At 44.3% G+C, this 22,053-nt stretch overlaps 1 protein-coding gene across 1 annotated transcript in view; it reads left to right on the top strand.

The window, feature by feature from the left end:
• LOC310768527 (IgGFc-binding protein-like) overlaps window positions 1-13,311 on the top strand; it is a 30,725-nt gene extending 17,414 nt beyond the window's left edge. The window contains exons 13-21 of the mRNA XM_083626677.1: window positions 85-658; window positions 1,441-2,039; window positions 2,625-3,189; window positions 4,386-4,963; window positions 6,463-7,033; window positions 7,741-7,940; window positions 9,031-9,411; window positions 11,397-11,683; window positions 13,095-13,311. Of these exons, the coding sequence (XP_083482803.1) occupies window positions 85-658; window positions 1,441-2,039; window positions 2,625-3,189; window positions 4,386-4,963; window positions 6,463-7,033; window positions 7,741-7,940; window positions 9,031-9,411; window positions 11,397-11,683; window positions 13,095-13,104 (3,765 nt within the window). The 3' untranslated portion in view covers window positions 13,105-13,311. The remainder of the gene's footprint in view (window positions 1-84; window positions 659-1,440; window positions 2,040-2,624; window positions 3,190-4,385; window positions 4,964-6,462; window positions 7,034-7,740; window positions 7,941-9,030; window positions 9,412-11,396; window positions 11,684-13,094) is intronic.
• Window positions 13,312-22,053: the final 8,742 nt, after the last annotated feature.

The raw sequence follows: 22,053 nt of genomic DNA, 5'->3' as shown, positions 1-22,053 counted from the left end.
ATTGTGTGGCACAATCTCCAAAAAGCCTAAGAAAACCAAAGGAATTATTCCTGTGTGTGTGTTGTCTTGCCTTTCTGCCTCTAGCTGAATGACAACATTGTCAGCCTGCCACTGACTCTTGAATATGGCAAGATCAAGCTGTACCAGAGTGGCACCAATGCTGTCCTGCAAACAGATTTCGGCCTGCAAGTGACGTATGATTGGAAATGGCACCTGGTGATCACTCTCCCCAGCAGCTACTATGGGACCATCTGTGGGCTGTGTGGAAACTTCAACCAAAACCCTGCAGACGACATGGTCTTTCCCAATGGCACCAAGGCTGCCTCCATCATAAGCTGGGCCAGCAGCTGGAAAGTCAAGGACCGGGACCCCTTTTGCTGGGATTACTGCCGAGGGAATTGCCCAACATGTGATGAGGGCAAGAGGGCGCTGTATGGAAAGGAAGAGTACTGTGGGCTGATCAGCAAAACCTCAGGGGGCCCCTTCAGAGAATGCCATTCCATAGTGAATCCAGATGACTTCTTTGACAGCTGCATTTATGATGTGTGTCTCAATGGAGGAGCCAAGAACATCCTTTGCCAGGCCTTGGAGGCCTATGCTAAAACCTGTAGGAAAGAGGGTGCCACCATATATGATTGGAGGACAGCCTCTGGCTGTGGTGAGTACTTTTCCTTTATACACACAATGTATGTAATGACACCTATGGCTTAGAGCAGCAGTGATTATTAATAGTCCACAGACCTTCAACTTCCAACCCTCCACAAATATCTGCTGCCACACAAAGAGGCAGGGAAAGAAAGCCACAGTGCACAAGATAGCCCACTAAGTACATGCTTTTTCATTGCTAAAACCATAAACAAGAGGAAAACCTCAAATGAGATACCCTGTTTGCTTTGTAAATCAGTTTGTGGTTGAGAATAGCTGCATCCGAAGCAAACAAATCCATGAACTACATCACTCCTCCAGCAGCAGAGCTTTGTGAATCTCTTTGGCTATTGGAATGAGTAGAAGCATGGCTGGACCAAAACATTTTGCTACCTGAGTCATAAGAACACAAGGTCTAGCATCCTGTTTTCGCAGCAGCCAATCAGATGCCCATAGAAAATTCACAAGCAGCCTATGAGTGCAACAGCACTCTCCCTACTTCAGAGTCCCAGCAAAGGGTATTCACAGGCATTCTGTCTCCCACAGTGAAGGTAGAACATAGCAACCTATTCACCATGAATTTGTTTAATCCTATTATTGTTTAATCCATCTGACCATGTGGCTGCTGGACCTTATGTTATCCTGGGAAAAGGATAGTATCTTTCATGTAAGTGCACTTTTAAACTCCCAGTGTTCCTGCTTCCACATACAATATCAGCAACAAGAGCTCTTGCGAAGTTGAGACTTCAGCACGTTTTATCAGTTCTTAAATTCCTGATGTTCTCCTCCTTACAGCCTTGCCGTGCCCTCAGAATAGCCACTATGAGTTCTGTGGCAATGCCTGCCCTGCCAGCTGCTCCGACCGCACGGCTCCCTCTTTCTGCACGCAGCCATGTGTGGAAGCCTGCCAGTGCAACGATGGCTACGTCCTCAGCGTCGACAAGTGTGTGCCTGTTGGGAGCTGTGGCTGCACCTACAATGGGCTCTACTACAAACCCGGAGAGGAGTTCTGGGCTGATGAAACCTGTGGCTTCCGCTGCACATGTGATCCCACCCTGGGCTTTGCGGTGTGCAAACCAGCTGGCTGCAAAGCCAGTGAGCAGTGCACTGTGGTCAACGGAGTCCGGGGCTGTTATCCCGTAAGCACTGCTACTTGCTCAGCAACTGGGGACCCTCACTATACGACTTTTGATGGGAAGAAATATGACTTCATGGGCACCTGTGTTTACCAGCTGGTTGGGCTCTGCTCTAAGGACCCGACTCTCAGGCCTTTCACTGTCAATGTGGAGAACAACAACCGAGGCAACCCAAAGGTGTCTTACACCAAAGTGGTGACACTGAAGGTCTACGATGTAACCGTGATTATGAGCCAGGAGCATCCGCGCAGGATCCAGGTATTGACACAGGAATTGATGTATGTATGTATGTATGTATGTATGTATGTATGTATGTGGAGGTTCTTTGCATCCTTTCAGGACCCCTTGGGAGGGTGGCTGAGGCACTTGGAATAGTTTCTGTATCTTTGGACATTGTAGCTTTAACTACCTGGGCTCTTCTTATGCAGAGTATAGGCTACGTAACGTAGAGATGTGTTGCACAGCTACAATCATAATTCATTGTGGATTATATGCAGCTGGTGGCCCACTGAGGGCTGTCAATTGCAGCTCCTGAAGATGGAACTAGGCAAAGGTGGTTTGTAGTCAGTGAGAGCAGGATCCCCAGCTGCTCAGCAATGGTGAGTTAACCTGCTTTTACTCTGAAAGAGTGCTTTAACACTCAATCCTTCTTCACAGAGAACTCTGAGTATAGCGGTTCCCCAACAACTTTCAGCACACTTTGCAAGCTCTGGCTTCCAGGATCCTATTGGAGAAGCCACAATTGTTTAATTTGCTATCATACTGCTTGAAATGCATGGTGTGAATGTAGCCTTCCATTAGATATGGCTTTACGGTAACAATTCCTGTTGCATCACATTCCAGGTCAATGGCGTCTTTGTGAACCTGCCTTTCTACCATGAAGACAAGATAAAAGCTTACATCAGTGGGAATGAGGGCGTCATCAAGACTGATTTTGGCCTGACGGTAGCCTTTGACTGGAACACCAATGCCAAAGTCACTGTACCCAGTACGTACGCCAATGCCGTTTGTGGCCTCTGTGGCAACAACAACTTGAACCCCAATGATGACTTGACCATGAAGGATGGGGGTCATGCATCCAGCATCTCCCAATTTGCAGAGAGCTGGAAAGTTGGAGAGGCCCCTGGGTGCACACCGGGTTGCACCACCGATTGCCCGCCATGTGGAGATGCGCAGAAAGAAACCTACAAGGGCGACCAGTACTGTGGCATCCTCATCAAAAAGGATGGGCCATTCTGGCGATGCCATGATGTCCTTGACCCAACACCCTACTTCACAGATTGCATCTTTGACACCTGCCAGTATCATGGTCAGCATAAAATTATGTGTGATGCCATCAGCATCTACGTGGCAGCATGTCAGGCTCTGGACGTTGAGATTGAAGAATGGAGATCAAACTCTTTCTGCAGTAAGTGTTGCCTCTTGAAGCTTCCATAAGTCACGTCATCTGTTGTTTACACTGACTGGCATTGGTTCTCTAGGATCTCAGCCAGGGACTTTTCCCAGTCATACCTGGGGCTGCTGGGGGTTGAACCAGCAGTTATTTGCATGAAAAGCACATGATCCACCACTGAGCTGCCCTCCCTCCCCTAGTTCAACTTTAGGGATGTGCATGAGTTGAAGGGAAGTGCTGCATAAACTTGACATTCATCAAATTTTGAAATGTGAAGTTTGCAATTAGATTATTTTCTCTCTAAATGTATTTCAGCATTCATCAGAGTTTTTGAATAGGTACCAGATCATTGTATAAAGGCAAATAGTAACAGGCTCCTCTCTCTTCCTCAGCAGAGACAAGGTCTTAACTCTTATTGTCTGTTATTCAATGTCAGTCATGCTCAAAGTACACCGGTTGAAATGAATGAACATGACTAACTTAGCTTTATTAATTTCAATGGCTCTATAATGAGTAAAACTTAGCTGGATACAGCCCATAATGCTTAAGAATTTTATTTTTTAAAAAATACCCTTGGATTTTGAAAGACCAGTTGGAATCTTTTTGTTTAAGCCTTTTGACTTGTCAGCAACATCTATGACTTGATACATACAGGTCACATCAGAGCTAAGATTCCCCTAAAAAATTCAGTCGGAATCCAATCTGCATATAGCAATTTTGACATTAGATGTGAAGCATTTTGCATTTACTGATCTCCACATTCAGATTGAACATTTAAGTGTCAAATTCATTTCAACCTTGATAATTCAAGTAGCGGGGTTTCACATCTATCCAATTTTAAATGTTGATCCTGGAGAGGGGCAGGGAAGCAGTATCATTCTTAGTCTAAACCACCCAGGCATTTAAAATGCTGTAACATCTTTTAACAGGCTTCATTTTGAATTTATTCAGCAATTGCAAGTGCTGCAGGGCAAAGCGATATGATGATGATGATGATGATCAATGAGATACTTCTATATTCTTTAACTATTCCATTAATGGATTTAAATATGAATTCGGATGACAGCCTTCACTAAAAACTAACCAGTAGATGGCACTGCATAAACAGAATAGGCAAAAGAGTCTTGCAGACCTCTTCCTGTCGATGTCTCTGAAACAACCTCTGCCCTAGCTTGAAATTCTCCACAGTCTGTTTTTGTCCTTTCTTCCAGGCCCTGCCTGCCCACCCAACTCTTACTACGAGCTCTGCGGAAACGGCTGCCCTGCCACTTGTCATGGTCTCTCGGCTCCTGATTGCTGTGAGATGTCCTGCAAAGAAGGATGCTATTGCAATCCAGGGTTTATCTTGAGTGGGGACCAATGTGTCTCCATTGGCGATTGTGGCTGTGAGCACCAGGGCAACTACTACAAGAAGGGAGAGGTTTTCTACCCCGGTTCCTCTTGCCAGAAACGATGCCAATGTGCAGACAATGGAGTTGTCCAATGCTTGGACTTCTCCTGTGGGCCCCATGAGGAATGTAGGGTAAAGGACGGTGTCCACGGCTGTCATCCTGTAGGGTCTGGTACATGCAGTTTGGCCGCAGGCTCCCACTACCTAACTTTTGATGGACAGGCCTACGACTTCCAAGGAACCTGCACTTATACTTTAGCTAAAGTCAATGGTGTGAGTTCTCAGCTGGCAAACTTCTCAGTGGTGGTGGAGAATGAAAAGTCTTTTACCAAGATGGTTGTGGTCTCTTGTCATGGATATACCGTTGTCATTGAGAGGGCAATAAAGTGGAAAGTCAAGGTAAGTTCTGTTCTGGGTTTAGCCTCTTTGAAGTAGAAATGCCAGCAAAGTTCACTAGCAGTTTCTACAATTGCAGGAGTCCCTGGGAGAACGTCATCTCCCAATATCCATTGCACCCCATCTTACTATCTGGGTTTGTCTCAGTTTCTCATTTTTTCCAATATTAAATTCAATTCTCCATTTTTTTCTGCAGCAACCTGTTATATAAATGCTTTAAACAATAAAACATGATTTTGAAATAAAACACGAAAGTGATAAGGGAACTGTATAGGAAATGTAGGGTGTGTTGATTTCATTTTTTAGGGTTTTAGGGAGTTTAGGGGGGGTCCACTAGAGAAACAAGCAAGCTGCTTGGATCTTAGACTAGGATGACGCTGCTGGAAGCTAGCCCTGATTTCTCTACCCAATCGTGTTTAGGTTGAACTGATGAGTGCTAGGTACCGGCTCAGAATCCTTTTGGGGGTTCCCAAGTCCCCTCCCAACTGGACAGCAACTACCAGAGAGTAAGACCCACTGGCAACACTGCAGGGCTGTTCTGTTGCAAACCCTTGATCCCTTTTGACTGGTCTTTAGGTCTTTAAGGTAAAGGTAAAGGGACCCCTGCCATTAGGTCCAGTCATGACCGACTCTGGGGTTGCGGTGCTCATCTCGCTTTATTAGCCGAGGGAGCTGGCGTACAGCTTCTGGGTCATGTGGCCAGCATGACAAAGCCGCTTCTGGTGAACCAGAGCAGTGCACGGAAATGCTGTTTACCTTCCCGCCACAACGGTACCTATTTATCTACTTGCACTTGACGTGCTTCCGAACTGCTAGGTTGGCAGGAGCAGGGACCGAGCAACAGGAGCTCACCCCGTCGCGGGGATTCGAACTGCTGACCTTCTGATTGGCAAGTCCTAGGCTCTGTGGTTTAACCCACAGCGCCACCCGCGTCCCTACCTTTAGGTCTTTAGTGACTAACAAATTATGATTTGCCCTGTAGTAAGGTATTGTTTGGTCTGGCTCTGAGATACTAGTTGTGCTGGTATTTATTGTATGTTGTATGCTTGCTTATGTCTTTTTGAAGGAAATTGATATTTAAAATGGTTTTAATATTATATTTTACAGTGTATATCCTAATACATTTCTATCTACTCTGCAAAAAAAAGCCTGTGGATTTGTTGCCCTGGGGAGACAGGGTGCTTGAATCCACTTGAATGGCACAAATCTAAATTTCTGCTATGTGTTTGAATCCTTCCAGAATAGTGGGAGTCTAGAAGAACCCTTAACTTGTAAACTGCTTGGGGAGGCATTCTATTATTATTATTATTATTATTATTATTATTATTATTATTATTATTTATATACCACCCTATACGCACAGGTCTCAGGGCAGTTCACAGAATAAAATCAGAATATAAAACCACAAAATACATTCTTTGCCTGAAAAGTGGTATATAAATCCATTAAATTCTGACAATTTTAAACTGTGTCCATGGTCACCTTCTCTGTGGTTAATGCAGGTGAATGGAGAGCTCTATACGCTGCCCATGAAGACAAACGATGGGAAACTCTGGGCCAACCAGGAAGGCAACAATATCATTCTCCAGTCCAACTTTGGTCTCCAAGTCCTTTTTGACACCTCCTCGTATGTTCTGGTGTCTGTCCCCAGTAACTATCAGGGACTTGTCAATGGCCTATGTGGCAATTTCAATAAGGACAAGACTGATGACTTTACTCTACCCACGGGGGAAAGAACCCAGAATGTGATCGAGTTTGGGGCCTCTTGGAAGGTTCCCATTGATGGTATCAGATGCTCTGATGGTTGTGGAGATAAATGTCCCGTCTGTGATGCAGCCAAGACAGCGCCGTACCGACCCGAGAGTTCCTGCGGAATGATCCAAGCCCAATCCGGCCCCTTCAGGAACTGTCACTCCGTGGTGGACCCTGCTGAATACTTCAACCACTGTCTGTATGACATGTGTGCAGCCAATGGTGCTGGAGAAACTCTCTGTAGGAGCATCCAGGCCTACGTAGCGGCATGTCAAGCTGCAGGAGTTACCATTGGAGCCTGGAGAACAAACAACTTCTGCCGTACGTTTGTACAGGAATCTGCAGTTATTGTTATTTATTATTATTTATTAAATTTCTATACCACCCTTCAGCCGAGGATCACAGGGTGGTTTACAATATAAAAACACAAGAATATGTAACATAGTAACCAATAACGACAATACCGCCCCCCACAGTTTAAAAGGCTCTCTCTCTCATCCATCCATCCATCCATCCTGTTATATTGGCCAACAGATACTTCAATGGTATCTGTATTTGGATCCCATAGAACATAAGCTATTTCTTTAAAATTAAATTAAAAAAAACTAATTTCTCCAGCCTCTGTTTGTGAAGATGCGTTGCCTATAGAAAATGGTTTCACCTTCAGCATTTAGATCAGGGTGGGGAACCTCCGGCCTGCAGGTCAAATTAGGTCCACCAACACCCTTCCCATTTGGCCCGTGAGGCCATTGTGGTCAAGCCACCTTTGCCTACCCTACATATACAAAATCAGGTGTGGGGCAGGCATAGGTGGGGCTTCTGCATGTATGGGTGGGCAGGTTTCCACAAATTTTAAAAATGGTGTTTTATTGAACTTCTATTTTATTTTGCCCTTATCATACACCCCAATGAATATAGGTGATCTCTCCCCTGCCCCCTAACTTAAGAAATGCTTAGCTAATGTTCTATATGTGTCTGAACCATCGCTGTCTCCTTTCATCACTTGTCTCCTTTCCCTTCTTTTTCAGCTCTCACTTGCCCATCCAACAGCCACTATGAGTTGTGTACAAAGACCTGTGATTTCACTTGCACCAGCTTATCCACTCCAGGCCGGTGCACAAAACAATGCTTTGAAGGTTGCCAGTGTGATTATGGCTACCTGTTTGACGGTGACAGGTGTGTGGCAGTGGGGAACTGTGGCTGTTCGCATGATGGGCGCTACATAAAGGTAAGTACAGTGAAAGTGGTGGTGTCCATGAATAACACTCTAAGCAAACCCAAAGAATAGTTTGTCTTACCTCCTTAGGATGGCCGCTCATGCATTGGCCACCAGAAAAAGAAGACATGTCTGTGGCATCTTCTCATGCTCACCATAGGGTCACATAGAGTAGACGAGGAGAAAGGGTTGCTGAAAAAGGCCAAGCCTGCAGAGTGATGGAGAGAGAATGAGACAAGTTGGGGAGAACCTCTGGACCAGCAAAGCTGATGGAGCAGAGCAGGAAGGGACAAGGGAAACAAGTGCAATATATGAAGAGAGAACATAGCATAGTCGGGGTTGAAATTGATTTAATGCTAATTCAAGTACCTCTTTTAGTATCTATTTTATTATCTGTTTGTCATTTATGTTGCATTGGCATACCCTTATGGATATAGTTGTATAGTTGTATGTTGTTGTTGTTTAGTCGTTTAGTCATGTACGACTCTTTGTGACCCCATGGACCAGAGCACACCAGACAATCCTGTCTTCCACTGCCTCCCGCAGTTTGGTCAAACTCATGCTGGTAGCTTCGAGAACACTATCCAACCATCTCGTCCTCTGTCGTCCCCTTCTCCTTGTGCCCTCCATCTTTCCCAACATCAGGGTCTTTTCCAGGGAGTCTTCTCTTCTCATGAGGTGGCCAAAGTATTGGAGCCTAATCTTCAGGATCTGTCTTTCCAGTGAGCACTCAGGGCTGATTTCCTTCAGAATGGATAGGTTTGATCTTCTTGCAGTCCATGGGGCTCTCAAGAGTCTCCTCCAGCACCATAATTCAAAAGCATCAATTCTTTGGTGATCAGCCTTCTTTATGGTCCAGCTCTCACTTCCATACCTCACTACTGGGAAAACCATAGCTTTAACTATACGGACCTTTGTCAGCAAGGTGGATTAGTTGTATAGCTGCATGTTTTAAATACTTTGGTTCTGTAAATATACATTTTGAATGTTTGCTTGCAAATGGAATTCTAGTAGCAATCATATATAATTGTGCATTTAAATTTTTAATTTAACCACACTTTTCTTATCTCCCTCTCCCTTTTGTGCGTTATAAATCTTCCAGGCTGGCGAGACTATTGTTTTTGAAGGTTGTTCAACCAGCTGCACTTGTCGCCCAACAGGCCAACTGGTCTGTGAGGGAACTAGCTGCCAGTTAGGAGAGATTTGTCGCCTCCACAATGGTGTGCGTGGTTGCAGGGGGCAGGAAGGCGAGTGCATCATCGTCCCTGGAGCACGGTTGACCTCCTTTGATGGCGTCTCTGGGGGAATCCTTTATGAAGGAGCTTATGAGGTGGCTTCCCTTTGCAATGAAAATGACCTCTTTTGGTTCAGGATCATAGCAGTGGTCAAGAAATGCAACGAAATGGATTTGCCATCAGTGTCGATAATACACGTGTTTTTCCAAAGGATGCTTATCACTGTAAAAACAAACAAGGAGGCATGGGTAAGTTCCGAAGGCAGGCTCTGGGGTCATCTCCTGTGTAGGTCATACATAATAAACATTACTGACGTCAGCCCATTGATTTCAGTGGGTCTGCTCAGAGAAGATGCTAGTTGGAGACAATCCACTATTTACCAGTAATTGTTTGTTTGTTTTCTGCATTTATGTAGTGAAATTTCATTAAAATTCTCTAGGTAGCTTCCAATATAGAGGTAAAGAAAACAAATAAAAGAAAAAGAAAACATAACACCAATAACTACGTAAGACAGCAAAAAAACAAAAGTAAGCCTAAATCACCTTTCATTGTAATTACCTCACCCATGGTCTCTCCTGGCTTTGGAGGTGGCAATGCAGCTCCTTGTCAAGGGTGCAAGGGAGCCTACAATAGGTATGCCTCTGGCCCTGGTCTAAAACAGAAGTGGAAAATCTGGGGCCCGGAGACAATATCTCATCCAGGCCTCTTGGTATGGCCCTTAGTACTTGCTCCAGGCTACTCCCATAGCCATAGAATCATAGAGTTGGAAGAGACCACAAGGGCCATTGAGTCCAACCCCCTGCCAAGCCAGGCCACACCCCTCGCTGGTCTGCTCCATTCCATTCCCATTAGTGCTTTTGCTTGGTTGGAATGTGCCTCTGAGCTGTGATTCTACCTCTTGCTCACCTGGGCAAATGGTAGGAAGGTTTGCATGTTTAGAAGACTTACTTTTGCGTGGCTGCAATGTATCCTACTGTACGAAGGTAAGAATTGCATGCATTGATCTGCCCACTTTATTCTGATGGCACTGGCTGCCATGTAGCTCCCAGAATGCTGCCATGAAAGAATATGGCCCTAGAAAAGCATTCCTCGCTCTAAAGGATTATGAATAATGGACATTATGAGGACAGAAAGAGGGGCAGTGGTTCAGGGCCCAGCTATCGAGAAGTAGACAGTGGCAGAACAAACCAAAGTTGTACAGCAGTAAAAGCAAAGACTGAAACGGGTACAGTGATACCTCGGGTTAAGTACTTAATTTGTTCTGGAGGTCTGTTCTTAACCTGAAACTGTTCTTAACCTGAAACACCACTTTAGCTAATGGGGCCTCCCGCTGTCGCTGCGCTGCTGCCGCACGATTTCTGTTCTTATCCTGAAGCAAAGGTCTTAACCCGAGGTACTATTTCTGGGTTAGCGGAGTCTGTAACCTGAAGCGTATGTAACCTGAAGTGTATGTAACCCAAGGTACCACTGTACTGTGTTCTGTGGAGGAAAATTGTCCCTGGGGGGTTCAAGCATGGAGGCTCACACCAAATTCCCAAATTGGTCAGACTTTAATCTGTTGCAGGAAAGAAAAATGACCAGACAAGAAAATAGGCTGTGCTCTTGGATTGGTGCTCTAGTCCACCAAACACACACACACACACACACACACACACACACACAAACACACACACACACACAGACAGGCTTGCCTTTCACGTTGTTTGCGCCCAGTGTGTGATAATCAGTTACATAGCTTCTGAATTTGGAATAGTTTTGGATATGATGAAGAAGTAGGAATATGCAAGCTATCTCTGCATGCTCATTCCTCTTGACCAAGAGGAAGGGGAACCTCGAGTCCAGGAGCCAAATGCAGTCCTCCAGGCATCTCCCTTTGGCCCTTGGGGCTTTCCCTAGGACACACCTGTTACCAGCCCTGCTCCATATCTCATCACATGCTTTTGCCTGACTCTGATAATGTTTTTGCTTGCCTGGATGGATGGAGGGTGGACTGCTGTTTGTCCATGCCTGTGCAGAAACCTTTGTGTTTTGTGAGGCTGGAAGGTCACCTACTGTACAACAGTAACAGTCCACCCATTACTCCATCCACTTTGGCTTCTGGTCTCACCCACCAGTGGCATGTGGACCCCAGAAAGTTGTCCATTAGGGAATGCAGCCCATGAGCTGAAAAAGGGTCCCTCCCTTACTCTAACCATTAACGCAACACCTTTCACCCTCCTTTTCTGAATTTCAGGTCAATGGGCACCAAGTGACGCTCCCGGCAATGGTATCTGCAGGTGTCTCCATAAGCGTCTCTCAGGATGGCGTCGTAATTAATTTGGCCTCCGATGTAAAAGTTCTCCTCAGAGCCTGTGGGGAAATGACAGTGGAAGTCAGCGAAAGCCTGGAAGGAAAACTCTGTGCCTCCTGTGGCAACTTCAATGGAAATGGTATTGATGACCTGAAGCTGCCCAATGGGAACGTAGCAGGAAATATTGCTGAGGTCATTGATTCCTGGAAGGCCAAGGACTTCACTAGCTGGTGAGTGGCTCTGGGGGAGGTTTTTGCCTAAAGAGGATAAAAAAAAAGAAGTACTTTACTGTTCGATCCTCTTAGGAACTTAGGAGTTGTTCAAGGAGTCCACATCGTGGATTAAAGGTAGCCTGCTCTGAAGCCCCCAACCCATATTGCAAGTTGGAACATGGCCTGCCCTGGAACCTGTCTCCCAGACAAATCTCCTGAAGTGGTCTGCTACTTGTCTCTTTGTTCTGAGTTGCATCTAACATTAGACATTTCCAAAGGAGACTCACTGAAATTAACGGACATTACTCCATCCAGCTCTGAGGACCTTCTGGCGGTTCCCTCACTGTGAGGGAACCAGGCAGAGGGCCTTCTCGGTAGTGGCGCCCACCCTGTGGAACACCTTCCCATCAGATTTCAAGGAAATAAACAACTATCTGACTTTTAGAAGACATCTGAAGGCAGCCCTGTTTTGGGAAATTTTTAATGTTTGATGTTTTATTGTGTTTTAAATATTCTGTTGGGAGCCACCCAGAGTTGCTGGGGAAACCCAGCCAGATGGGTGGGGTATAAATAATACATTATTATTATTATTATTATTATTATTATTATTATTATTATATAATTCCAATAATTCTACTCTGGCTAGAATTTAGTTGGCTACAACCCAATGCTTCACTAACTGGTCCCAGGGCAGAAATAGAGCAATAAAACAACAGCAAACTGTTTAAGCAATACTCATATATATGAAAACATCCTTAAAATTTAAGATCAACTAGCAACAGAGAAACAACTTCTATCTGAGTGGCTTGTGACAGTTTTGAGTTCTCAGCTGCCTCCCAGAGGCCAGGCTGAAGAGTTGCATCTTCACCGACTGATGAAAAGTCAGCAGTGTCAGAGCTGTGGGGAAATCTACGCATAATATGGGGGAGGGATCTGTGTGCTCCATCAGCACATGGGGGAAGCCATCTCACCACCACCACAACCAATACGAAGTCCCTTGGGGCAGGATGTCATTGGTCGGTCATGATGCACTTCCCAAGGGGAAGCTGCCCTAGCCTATTCATAGACACACATTACTTGCTGTGCTTGCTAGGTGTTCCAAGCTACTAGGATTATTATTTTTAAAGAAAGACAAAAGTAAACCAATGCCCAGGCCAGGAGGACAAGGCAGTTCATGCCACAAGTTCTTCCTTCAGACAGCTGGCTGGCTGGCTGGCAGTCAGTTGTTCCCTATAGACAGCATCTAGCATCTGGCAGCAGTCAGCAGATTGTAAAACCAGAAGGATGAGTTACATTCAGGCAGTAAAATACCCATAAACTAAGCAATTACTATTCAATAAAATTCTACAGTTACATGGGAAGTATTGGAGAGTTTCTCCCTGATACATAAACAAAATCATATTGACTTCTTCAAAATTTTCTATTTCAGTGATGTCTGATCCAAAGCAAGCAACTCTCTCTGCTGCTTAACTGTCGGTGTCAACTATTTGCAACTGAGCTCGGAGCAAAACTGTTCTGCATAGAGTATTCCCTGGCTTCACATCTTCATGTTTTTCAATCTGCTATCTGATTGCCAAACAAAATGATGACACTTTTTCCTGAGAATCAATAAATCCTCTCTTTTTTTTTGGAAAGCTTTTCTACACTGACTTCATTGTGTCAGCATGATTTTAATACTGTAGATATGCAAATAAATAGGATGGGCGGTGGGAAACTCTGATGGCTATGTTCAAGCAAGGAGGCAAGGAAGCCATTTTCTTCAGCCTCCAGATGTTTGACAACAATTCTCATTATCCCTGACCAATGGCTAAGAGGGCTGGGGACGATGGGAGTTATAGTCCAACAACATCTGGGAACCTAGACAAACAATGTTCGAGAGGCAAAGGGTGTTGAATTTTGAACTAGACTCCAGTCAGTGCTCAGTCCCTCATATTCTTATGGGAGCGGGTAGGTGTTAACAGAGAAATCTGAGGGCTCTCTTGGACAAAAAATAAGGACAGCAGCCAGGAATACCAGAGCAAAACAGCAGCCAGTAAGGTTTGGTCTTTATTGAAGACTGTCGCGACAGGACTCCCACCTGCCACAAGGTGGAACAAGATGGAAGCCCCGAACAAAAGAGAACTCAAACTTTTATTAGCTGGTAATCCCCATGTTACCCCCCCTAACTACATCACTAATACAGTGGCACCTCGGGTTACATACACTTCAGGTTACATACGCTTCAGGTTACGGACTCCACTAACCCAGAAATAGTACCTCGGGTTAAGAACTTTGCTTCAGGATGAGAACAGAAATCGTGCGGCGGCAGTGGGAGGCCCCATTAACTAAAGTAGTGCTTCAGGTTAAGAAGAGTTTCAGGTTAAGAACGGACCTCCGGAACGAATTAAGTACGTAACCAGAGGTACCACTGTACATCATGGTTACATCATGAAAGCAGAGGTCTGGTGGCAGTAATCTGAGCATCCTGGACCTTGCCCCATGGTTCCCCTTGCCCTCCACCAAACACCCATCAAGTGTAACAAAGGAGATATTTACATTTCCCTGTTTCCCGGCCAAGTTAATCACACCCTTTTGTCTCCATCTGGGTTTGTTATTTCTGGAATGGCTACCTGTCTGGCACTCAGGTATCAGGTGCCAGGAATTATCACTCAGGCAGAGGGACTGTTGAGTAACTGAGCTCACATCTCTCTGTGAATTTCTGAAGTTTTCCCAGTGAGCCAGTACATAGATACATTTATCAGTGAATTGTTACATTTGGTATTGTGCAGCAAAGACCCTTTGAATAGATAGGAAGAAACTGTGATGAAGTGTTCTGTGGGGACAAATCACGAAAGCCACAAAAGTGATTGTGGTGATTTTGGTATTGGACTGCATGTGCATGATATCTGCTGGAGGGTCAACCCCCCCCCCCCCACCTATACATAAATTCCTGAAACATAGGGAAAACTTGAAAGAGAGAAATCAGCAGGTGAGAGAGGGGCCCCTGGCTGCTTGCAATTGATTTTGTCCTCAAGCTGGGCTCAAAAACAATAGCATGCCCAGTGTGTGTGTGTGTGTGTGTTAAATTCAGTTCACATTTAAAGGGGAATCTACCGAACTCATACATCCTGAATCAAAATGCAAGCTAAAACATCCATCAAAATTTCCACTTCTCCAAATTTTGCAGGGCAGTTCTCAAACCAAGTAAAATGTACAAAATGGCATATCAGTGTGCATTAAAATGCATATGCTTGCCAAAAAGCATATATTGCTTACAAAATGTGTATATGAGGAGAAATTCACACTGAAATGGCGATGAACTTTCATGATTAAAAAAAAAAAAAGCAAACTGAAGACGGAATGTAGAGAACTGAAGATAGATTGCAAACATGAGAAAGGGAGATGAGAAGAGAAGACTCCCTGGAAAAGACCCTGAAGCTGGGAAAGATTGAAGGCACAAGAAGAAAGGGACGACAGAGGACGAGATGGTTGGACAGTGTTCTCGAAGCTACCAGCATGAGTTTGACCAAACTGCGATCCAAATGGCCAAAATATTGGGAAATTATAGAACAGGAGGAAGGAAAAGTGAAATTGCAGAGTTATGAGAAATTGAAGTCTAAAGTAAGAGACTGGCTTCATTATTACCAGATAAATGAAGTTTTCAAACAGGACAGGAAAATTGGCTTCCAGGTGGAGAGGTCAAAATTAGAAACAGAGCTCTTGGAACCCAATACTAAGAATTTGTCAAGAATGTATAACTTGCTGTTGAAATGGAATACACAGGATGAGACGGTTAAATCAGCTATGATTAAATGGGCACAAGACTTTGGTCATGACATTATGTTTGCTGACTGGAAACAGTTATGGACTACCGGTATAAAGTTTACGGCATGTAATGCCTTAAGAGAGAACATTATGAAAATGATTTATAGGTGGTACATGACCCCAGTCAAGCTTGCAAAAATCTATCACACGCCCAATAATAAATGCTGGAAATGTAAGGAAACTGAAGGTACTTTCTACCACCTTTGGTGGACGTGCCCAAGGATCAAGGCCTTCTGGGAAATGATCTATAATGAAATTAAGAAGGTACTTAAGTGTACTTTTCATAAGAAACCAGAGGCCTTCCTCCTGGGCATGGTAGGCCAATTGGTGTCAAGGAAAGATAGGACGTTCTTTATGTATGCTACAACAGCAGCAAGAGTTCTTTTAGCAAAGTATTGGAAGACACAAGAACTACCCACGCTGGAAGAGTGGCAGACGAAGGTGATTGACTATATGGGACTGGCTGAGATGACTGGCAGAATCCGTGACCAAGGGAAAGAGACGGTGGAAGAAGATTGGAAGAAATTTAAAGTTTATCTTAAGAACTGTTGTAAAATTATTGAGTGCTAAAATGTCATGGGCAATGTAAAACAGAATTGCAGTGATAAGTAATTGGATAAGAGAAAAAAAGATCAGAAATTGTATTACAAGTATTGAAATTAGGGGTTGCTGGGAAAATTTAAAACAGGGATGCAGAAAAGGGAGGTATGGGGAAGTCGTTGAAACAGGGTTTAAGAAAGAGAGGTTAAGAAATTATATGTGTTTATATGTTTGTTTGTTAATGTGTTATGTTGTGAATTGTTAGTTCATCAATAGATTTTATTGCATTAGCCGTGTGGCCATAGCATGATATACATAGAAATAACAACATAAAATGGGGGTGGGGAGGTAAAGGTAGATATCGTCCTGGGCAAATGCTTAAAGGGAGAAAAAAAAAAAAGAGAGATAACAGAAGCAACAGAGGATTTAAAACATCGAGTGACCGAATAGTACAGAAACAAAAAGACAAAAAACTGTTGAGGCTGGAGGAGGATCGTTAAAGGGGTCCTTCAGCTCCTCAGATTTGTTCTAACTTCATTGTCCTTGTACAATAAAGCTACTTGGAACTTCGTTCGATTGTGCAGCATATCGACTGCAGCTGTGGTGTTAAAAAAGAAGTTAGTGCCGCTTTCCTCTTCATCACACTGAGCAGGAAGTTAGCTGTCATCTCGGTAATCCAACAATCAGAATCCTGCAAAAAAAGGGACACTATCCAAGGCTGGATTGGGAGATGAAGCTTGTTCATGAGAGGAGTTAAAAACCGAGATCTTTCATCTGACCAGTTAGGACAGAAGAGCATTACGTGTTCCATAGTCTCCAGAGCCGTGTCATTGCAGGTGCATGTTCTGTTTGCGATGGGGACTCTGGAATAACGACCCGACAGAACTGCTGTAGGAAAACAGTTGAGACGGGCACAAGTAAAGGCCCTTCGCTTAGCCTCCGAAGAAATTGTGAAGCAGTATAGAGGGATTCCTTCAGGGGGAGGAATAGCTAGGGCTAGGCCTGAACACGGCCCTCTTGCATCGGCAGCTGTGTTAGAGAAGTCAAGTTGCTGTAGCTTCTTTTTAATTGAAGGTAGGGCCGCCGGACTAATACACTCTAATTTAAGAACAGTTTTGCAATTCAGATTAAAAAGAGAGCGGAGTTTGAGGTTAATTGTAGTTTTCCAAGGGGAATTATGAATATCTCTTAGAATCAAATTGGAAAAACCACCTCTAATTCGAGCATCCGATGCTAGTAGGTGGGAGCTATAGGAGATGGCTCGACACCATGCTCGTTTTACAATTGAGGGCTGGGCGAACTCAAGTCGTAGGGCTGCACCTGAGACGCATCTCGGAACACCGGAAAGAGATCTCAGAAACATATGAAGTGGGCGATCCAAGTTACCTGATATTGCTGTAGTCCATACTTCACAGCCATATAGTAGTTTAGGAACAACTTTGGCATTAAATATTTGAATTGCTGCTGGAAGGTGTTTGCCGCCCTTCTGGTGGTAAAATCGGACAATGGCATTGGAGGTCGTGGTTGCAGCGAAAAAGGCAGATTGTAGATGGGTGGTCCAGGAGAGATTATAAGTGAATATTAAGCCTAGATATTTAAAGGCTTTTACCTTTTCTAAGTAGCCACCTGTAATCTTAAGTGGCTCTAGCTTGAGTTTGCGGGAACGAGTGAAGTGAAGGACTTTCGATTTTTTATAATTAATATTAAGAGCTTCCGCCTTACAATAGGCGATAAATGCATTAACTGCATTTGCTAGGTCCGCAGCTGTTCTGGATAAGATGACGGCATCATCTGCATAGAAAAGGGAAGCAACGGGGTAACCTGCTAAGTGAGGAGGATACTTAGTTGCTAGCTTCAAAGGGGAAATTGCATCATGAAGATAGAGATTAAACAGTAAAGGGGCCAAGAGACAACCTTGTCGGACGCCCTTGGCCGTTGGAAATGGGGTGGTAAGGGAACCGTTGGGACCACTTCGGACGCAAGCTGTGGTGTTTGAATAAAGGGAAATAATTAGGGAGAGGAGGTGTGGATCAATTCCCAGATGGGCAAGTTTGGACCATAATCTCTGCCTAGGGATGGAATCAAAGGCGGCCTCCAGGTCCATGAAAGCGGTAAATAGGTGGCCTTGCCTTGGTGCAGTGTATTTACTGGCAAGGTGATAAAGAGTTAAACAGTGGTCCATGGTTGATGCTGACTTTCGGAAGCCAATCTGTTCTAACGGTAGAATGTTCCTCTCCTGGACCCATGAAAGAAGTTCTTCCAGTAAAACAGCGGCAAATATTTTCCCCGGAATAGATAATAAACTAATGGGGCGATAGTTCCTAGGGATGTTTGGCTGGCCGCCTTTGAAGATCGGAACTATTATAGCTTCTCTCCAGGAGTCGGGGATGTCTAAGGCGGAGGAGATAGCGGTGAATACAGGAGTCAGCTGTTCACTCCACCAAATAGGATCAGTCAGGAAAAGGTCCAACGGGACCATGTCTGGGCCGGGGGCCTTATTCCTTCGCATGGACATTATGATGTTGAAGATACGAGTTGGGGTAAAGTTTATTGAAGAAGTGGGACTAAGAGAACAGGAACAGAAGTCCGACGGGGGGTGAAGGAGATCTGTAAGATGATTTGGAGAAGCGAAACTGGTTGAATAATAGGCAATCCATTCATCAGCGGAAATCTGGGTAGCTGAATTGAGTGGTGCCGAAGGTCTGACTAAGCGCCAAAAAGAGCGGGAGTCATGCCTCTCTACAGCCGAACGAAGAGTGGACCAAGCCTCTAGGATGTGCTGCTGTTTCTTGCAATGAATCATGTTTCTGTATGTCCTTTTAATATCTATGAGCTTTGCACGAGTTTGGGGGTCGTTGGAAAATTTGATGATTCTGACCATTTTCCTTCTTAGGGCTTTACATTCCTTGTCAAACCAAGGTGATTCAGAGAAGAGGCGTTGGTGGATAGGCGAGGTGGTGGTTGTGTAAGTTGGTGAGAAAGCGTCAATTAATTTCCGATATTGGTCAGCGGGCAGAATTGGGTCAGAAGGGACAGCAGACATATCAAATGATTTTTGTATGTCCAGGGCAAGAGAGGAACTGAGGCTTGTCCATTTCTTTGTTTTGTATACTGGGTGACTTTGTGCCGTGGAACTATAGTTTGAGGGGGCTGAAAATGGCTCTACTAGGTTTAACATTAGAGTCAATGGAAGATGGTCACCACCAAAATATTCAGCCACTTCCATTTTTGTAGAAATTGAGAATAGCTCCGGCGTCAATAAAATGTAGTCGACAACACTGGTTCCCCGGGAGGTGATGCACGTTAATTGCTGCGAGGACAAGGGAGTGATGTTACCATTCGCGATACAAAGATTGTTTTCCATGGCCAATTGGGCCATCAGCCTCCCCAACGCATTTGTTACAGGATCAAGAGAGCATCTGTTTCCCCAGGGGGGCTGCAGGGGATTGTCCAAGAGTGCTGCGGGAGATAATATGTCATCGTCGTTGGGACCTATTCTTGCATTAAAGTCACCTAAGAGGATTTGGGGAAGTCCAGGGTTAGTTATTTGAAGGTCATGGAGCCAAGACGAAAGTTCAGACCACCTTTCATTACGGTCGAAATCATTGATTACTGGGGGCAGATATACTGTAGTTATCAACCATGGGCTTTTGGTCTTTGGAAGATGGATCTTTATAGTGAGAAAGTAAGGGGAAGATTTAATTTCCTCGCAAATAGTGAGGGATAGGTTGGTTGAAATAAGACAGGCAAGGCCAACTTGGGGGCGACCCCTGTTGGTTAGTTTACGAGCACAGGAGCTAAAGGAGCAATAATTAGGGAGAGCGATACTTTGTCGGGACCAAGTCTCTTGAAGGCACACAATGTCAAAAGAAGAGATGAAGTTTATTGCCTCAGGATCCATTTGCTTTGTCGCCCAGCCGTTAACATTCCAGGAGACAATTGTAAGGCTCTGGGATGGATTGGATGCATCTTTAAAGGAAGGAATTGCTTTTTCTTGATTTGTGAATGAGGATTGGGTCTGTTTATACCTAATGATGTCGAATTTCCGTGGAGATAGGGAGCCGGCTGGTGTTTGCCTCTGGTCTGATCTTTGTCAATTATTTCCCAAGGTGCTTTTAAGGATTACTCTTTTATGAGCCGGCCCATTACTCTCCATACATGGCAAACTAGCCAAGTGTTCTATAGTTTCGGCTGCTAAGTGTTGAATACTGACATTAGTGATCACCGGGCCTTTGAAGTGTGTTATCTCTTTCCGTAAGTATTCTTCCGGTACCTGATTATGGCCTAATTCTGCCTCGTCTAGGTACCTCAGCTTGTCCCAAGAGCCAGGTGAGTTCACCTTGGGGATGGTTCTCCTTGTTGGAGGTGGTGTAGTGTTCTCTTCAGTGTGCTGGGCTTCCTTGATTGGAGGTAGGTTAATCTCAGCCATTGTCTGAAGGTAATGTGGCCGACAGGCCGCTGGGTTTTGTTCTTGTATAGGGTTCAAATTATAGGAAGTCTGGTCCTTATTGTGGGCGTCCACATTAATTTCCTTATTTATATCTCTCCCAGCCAGCTTAACTCTTAGCAAATCTAGTCTTTCTAATATTTCAGTTTGTATTGGAGATGGAAAATGGCAAAATTGCCTAATTAAGGTATTTTCTTCCACGGAGAAAAGGTCCTCATCTTCATTCTCTTGAAATTGCAGGTCTTGCAGGTGAGCATCTTTCCTTTTTAGTTTTTGAGGCTCTTGTTTCTGGAGACCAGGCCAGGTTCTGGGAGGTTGTTTCTCCTTACTAGGGTTTGCATGCTTAGTTTCCAGAAGGGGATTCGGTGGAGCCTTGTTTTCAAAAAATCTGAGAATTTTTATCTGGGCCTTTAAGAATATATATCTTGATCTGTAGATAAACTTGGCCAGGTTCTGATCTCTAAATGTAATAATTGCTCTCATTGAACAACCATCATGATGCAAATAGTCTACAGAAATAATGTCATATGGCTTTACTGTTCTTGGCAATATATCGTTCAGAATGTTCAGGGAGCTCATTCTTCGATCTTTCCCTGAAAGGAAGCCCTTTGATTTTGGAAAGTTTGTAAATACCAATTTTTGGGGATTTAAAATCAAGTTCCAACATCTTGCCTGAGTAAAGGCTTGCCCATCTTGTATAATGTTGTCACCGCGATTGGGCAATGCATCGTCCCCATTTCTCGGTTTGCTAAGCGGTTTGCTGCCTTCATTGTTGGGCACCACTTCTCTCCCAGATTCTAGCTCACTGAGTGAACTGTTACCAGAGCTCTGGGGCGTTGCTTCCATCCCCCCATTTAGTTCTAAACTATGGTTCGGAGATGCCATCTTAGCCATTAGTTGTGGCGATGACTTCTTTTTCCCCTTCCTGCCTTTCTCTTTTTTATCTCGTGCAGCAGATTTATTTGAGTCCGATGGGAGTAGATTAAATAATTTCTGCCATTGTTTATGTCGGCTTATCTTTGCTTTCCTTGTTGCTTTAATATTCTTAGTTTTCTTTTCCCTGGCTTTTGGTCTATTTTTTTGCAGTTTCTTGGTTGTTACTGCTTGTCTCATCTTCACATGTTCATCTGGGTTTTGCACAAGTTCATCTGGTTTATGCACTTGGGGTGCATCAGTTGCCGTTGTCTCTTTTGGTTGGGGAATAAAATTTTCCACAAGTTGTTTTGTGTGTTAATATATGTTGTAAAACCAATAAAAATTTATTATAAAAAAATAAAAATAAAAAAAGAGTTTGACCAAACTGCGGGAGGCAGTGGAAGACAGGAGTGCCTGGCATGCTCTGGTCCATGGGGTCACGAAGAGTCGGACACGACTAAACAACTAAACAACAACAATATGAGAAAGGGAGAGAAATAGAAAAGGAGAGTCGCTCATCCCTATCTGATATGTAGGATTTGCATGGCTTAATGGGCAGACTTGGTGGCAAATGAAGGTTGGGATAGGCTTTAGGCCAGGCTTCCTCAGACTCGGCCCTCCAGATGTTTTGAGACTACAGTTCCCATCATCCCTGACCACTGGTCCTGCTAGCTAGAGATCA

This window comes from Podarcis filfolensis (assembly GCF_964270895.1).
Source record: "Podarcis filfolensis genome assembly, chromosome: 8".
Taxonomy (NCBI): domain Eukaryota; kingdom Metazoa; phylum Chordata; class Lepidosauria; order Squamata; family Lacertidae; genus Podarcis; species Podarcis filfolensis.
The sequence above is the reverse complement of the archived record's forward strand: the minus strand, read 5'-3'. Positions and strand labels throughout refer to the sequence as shown.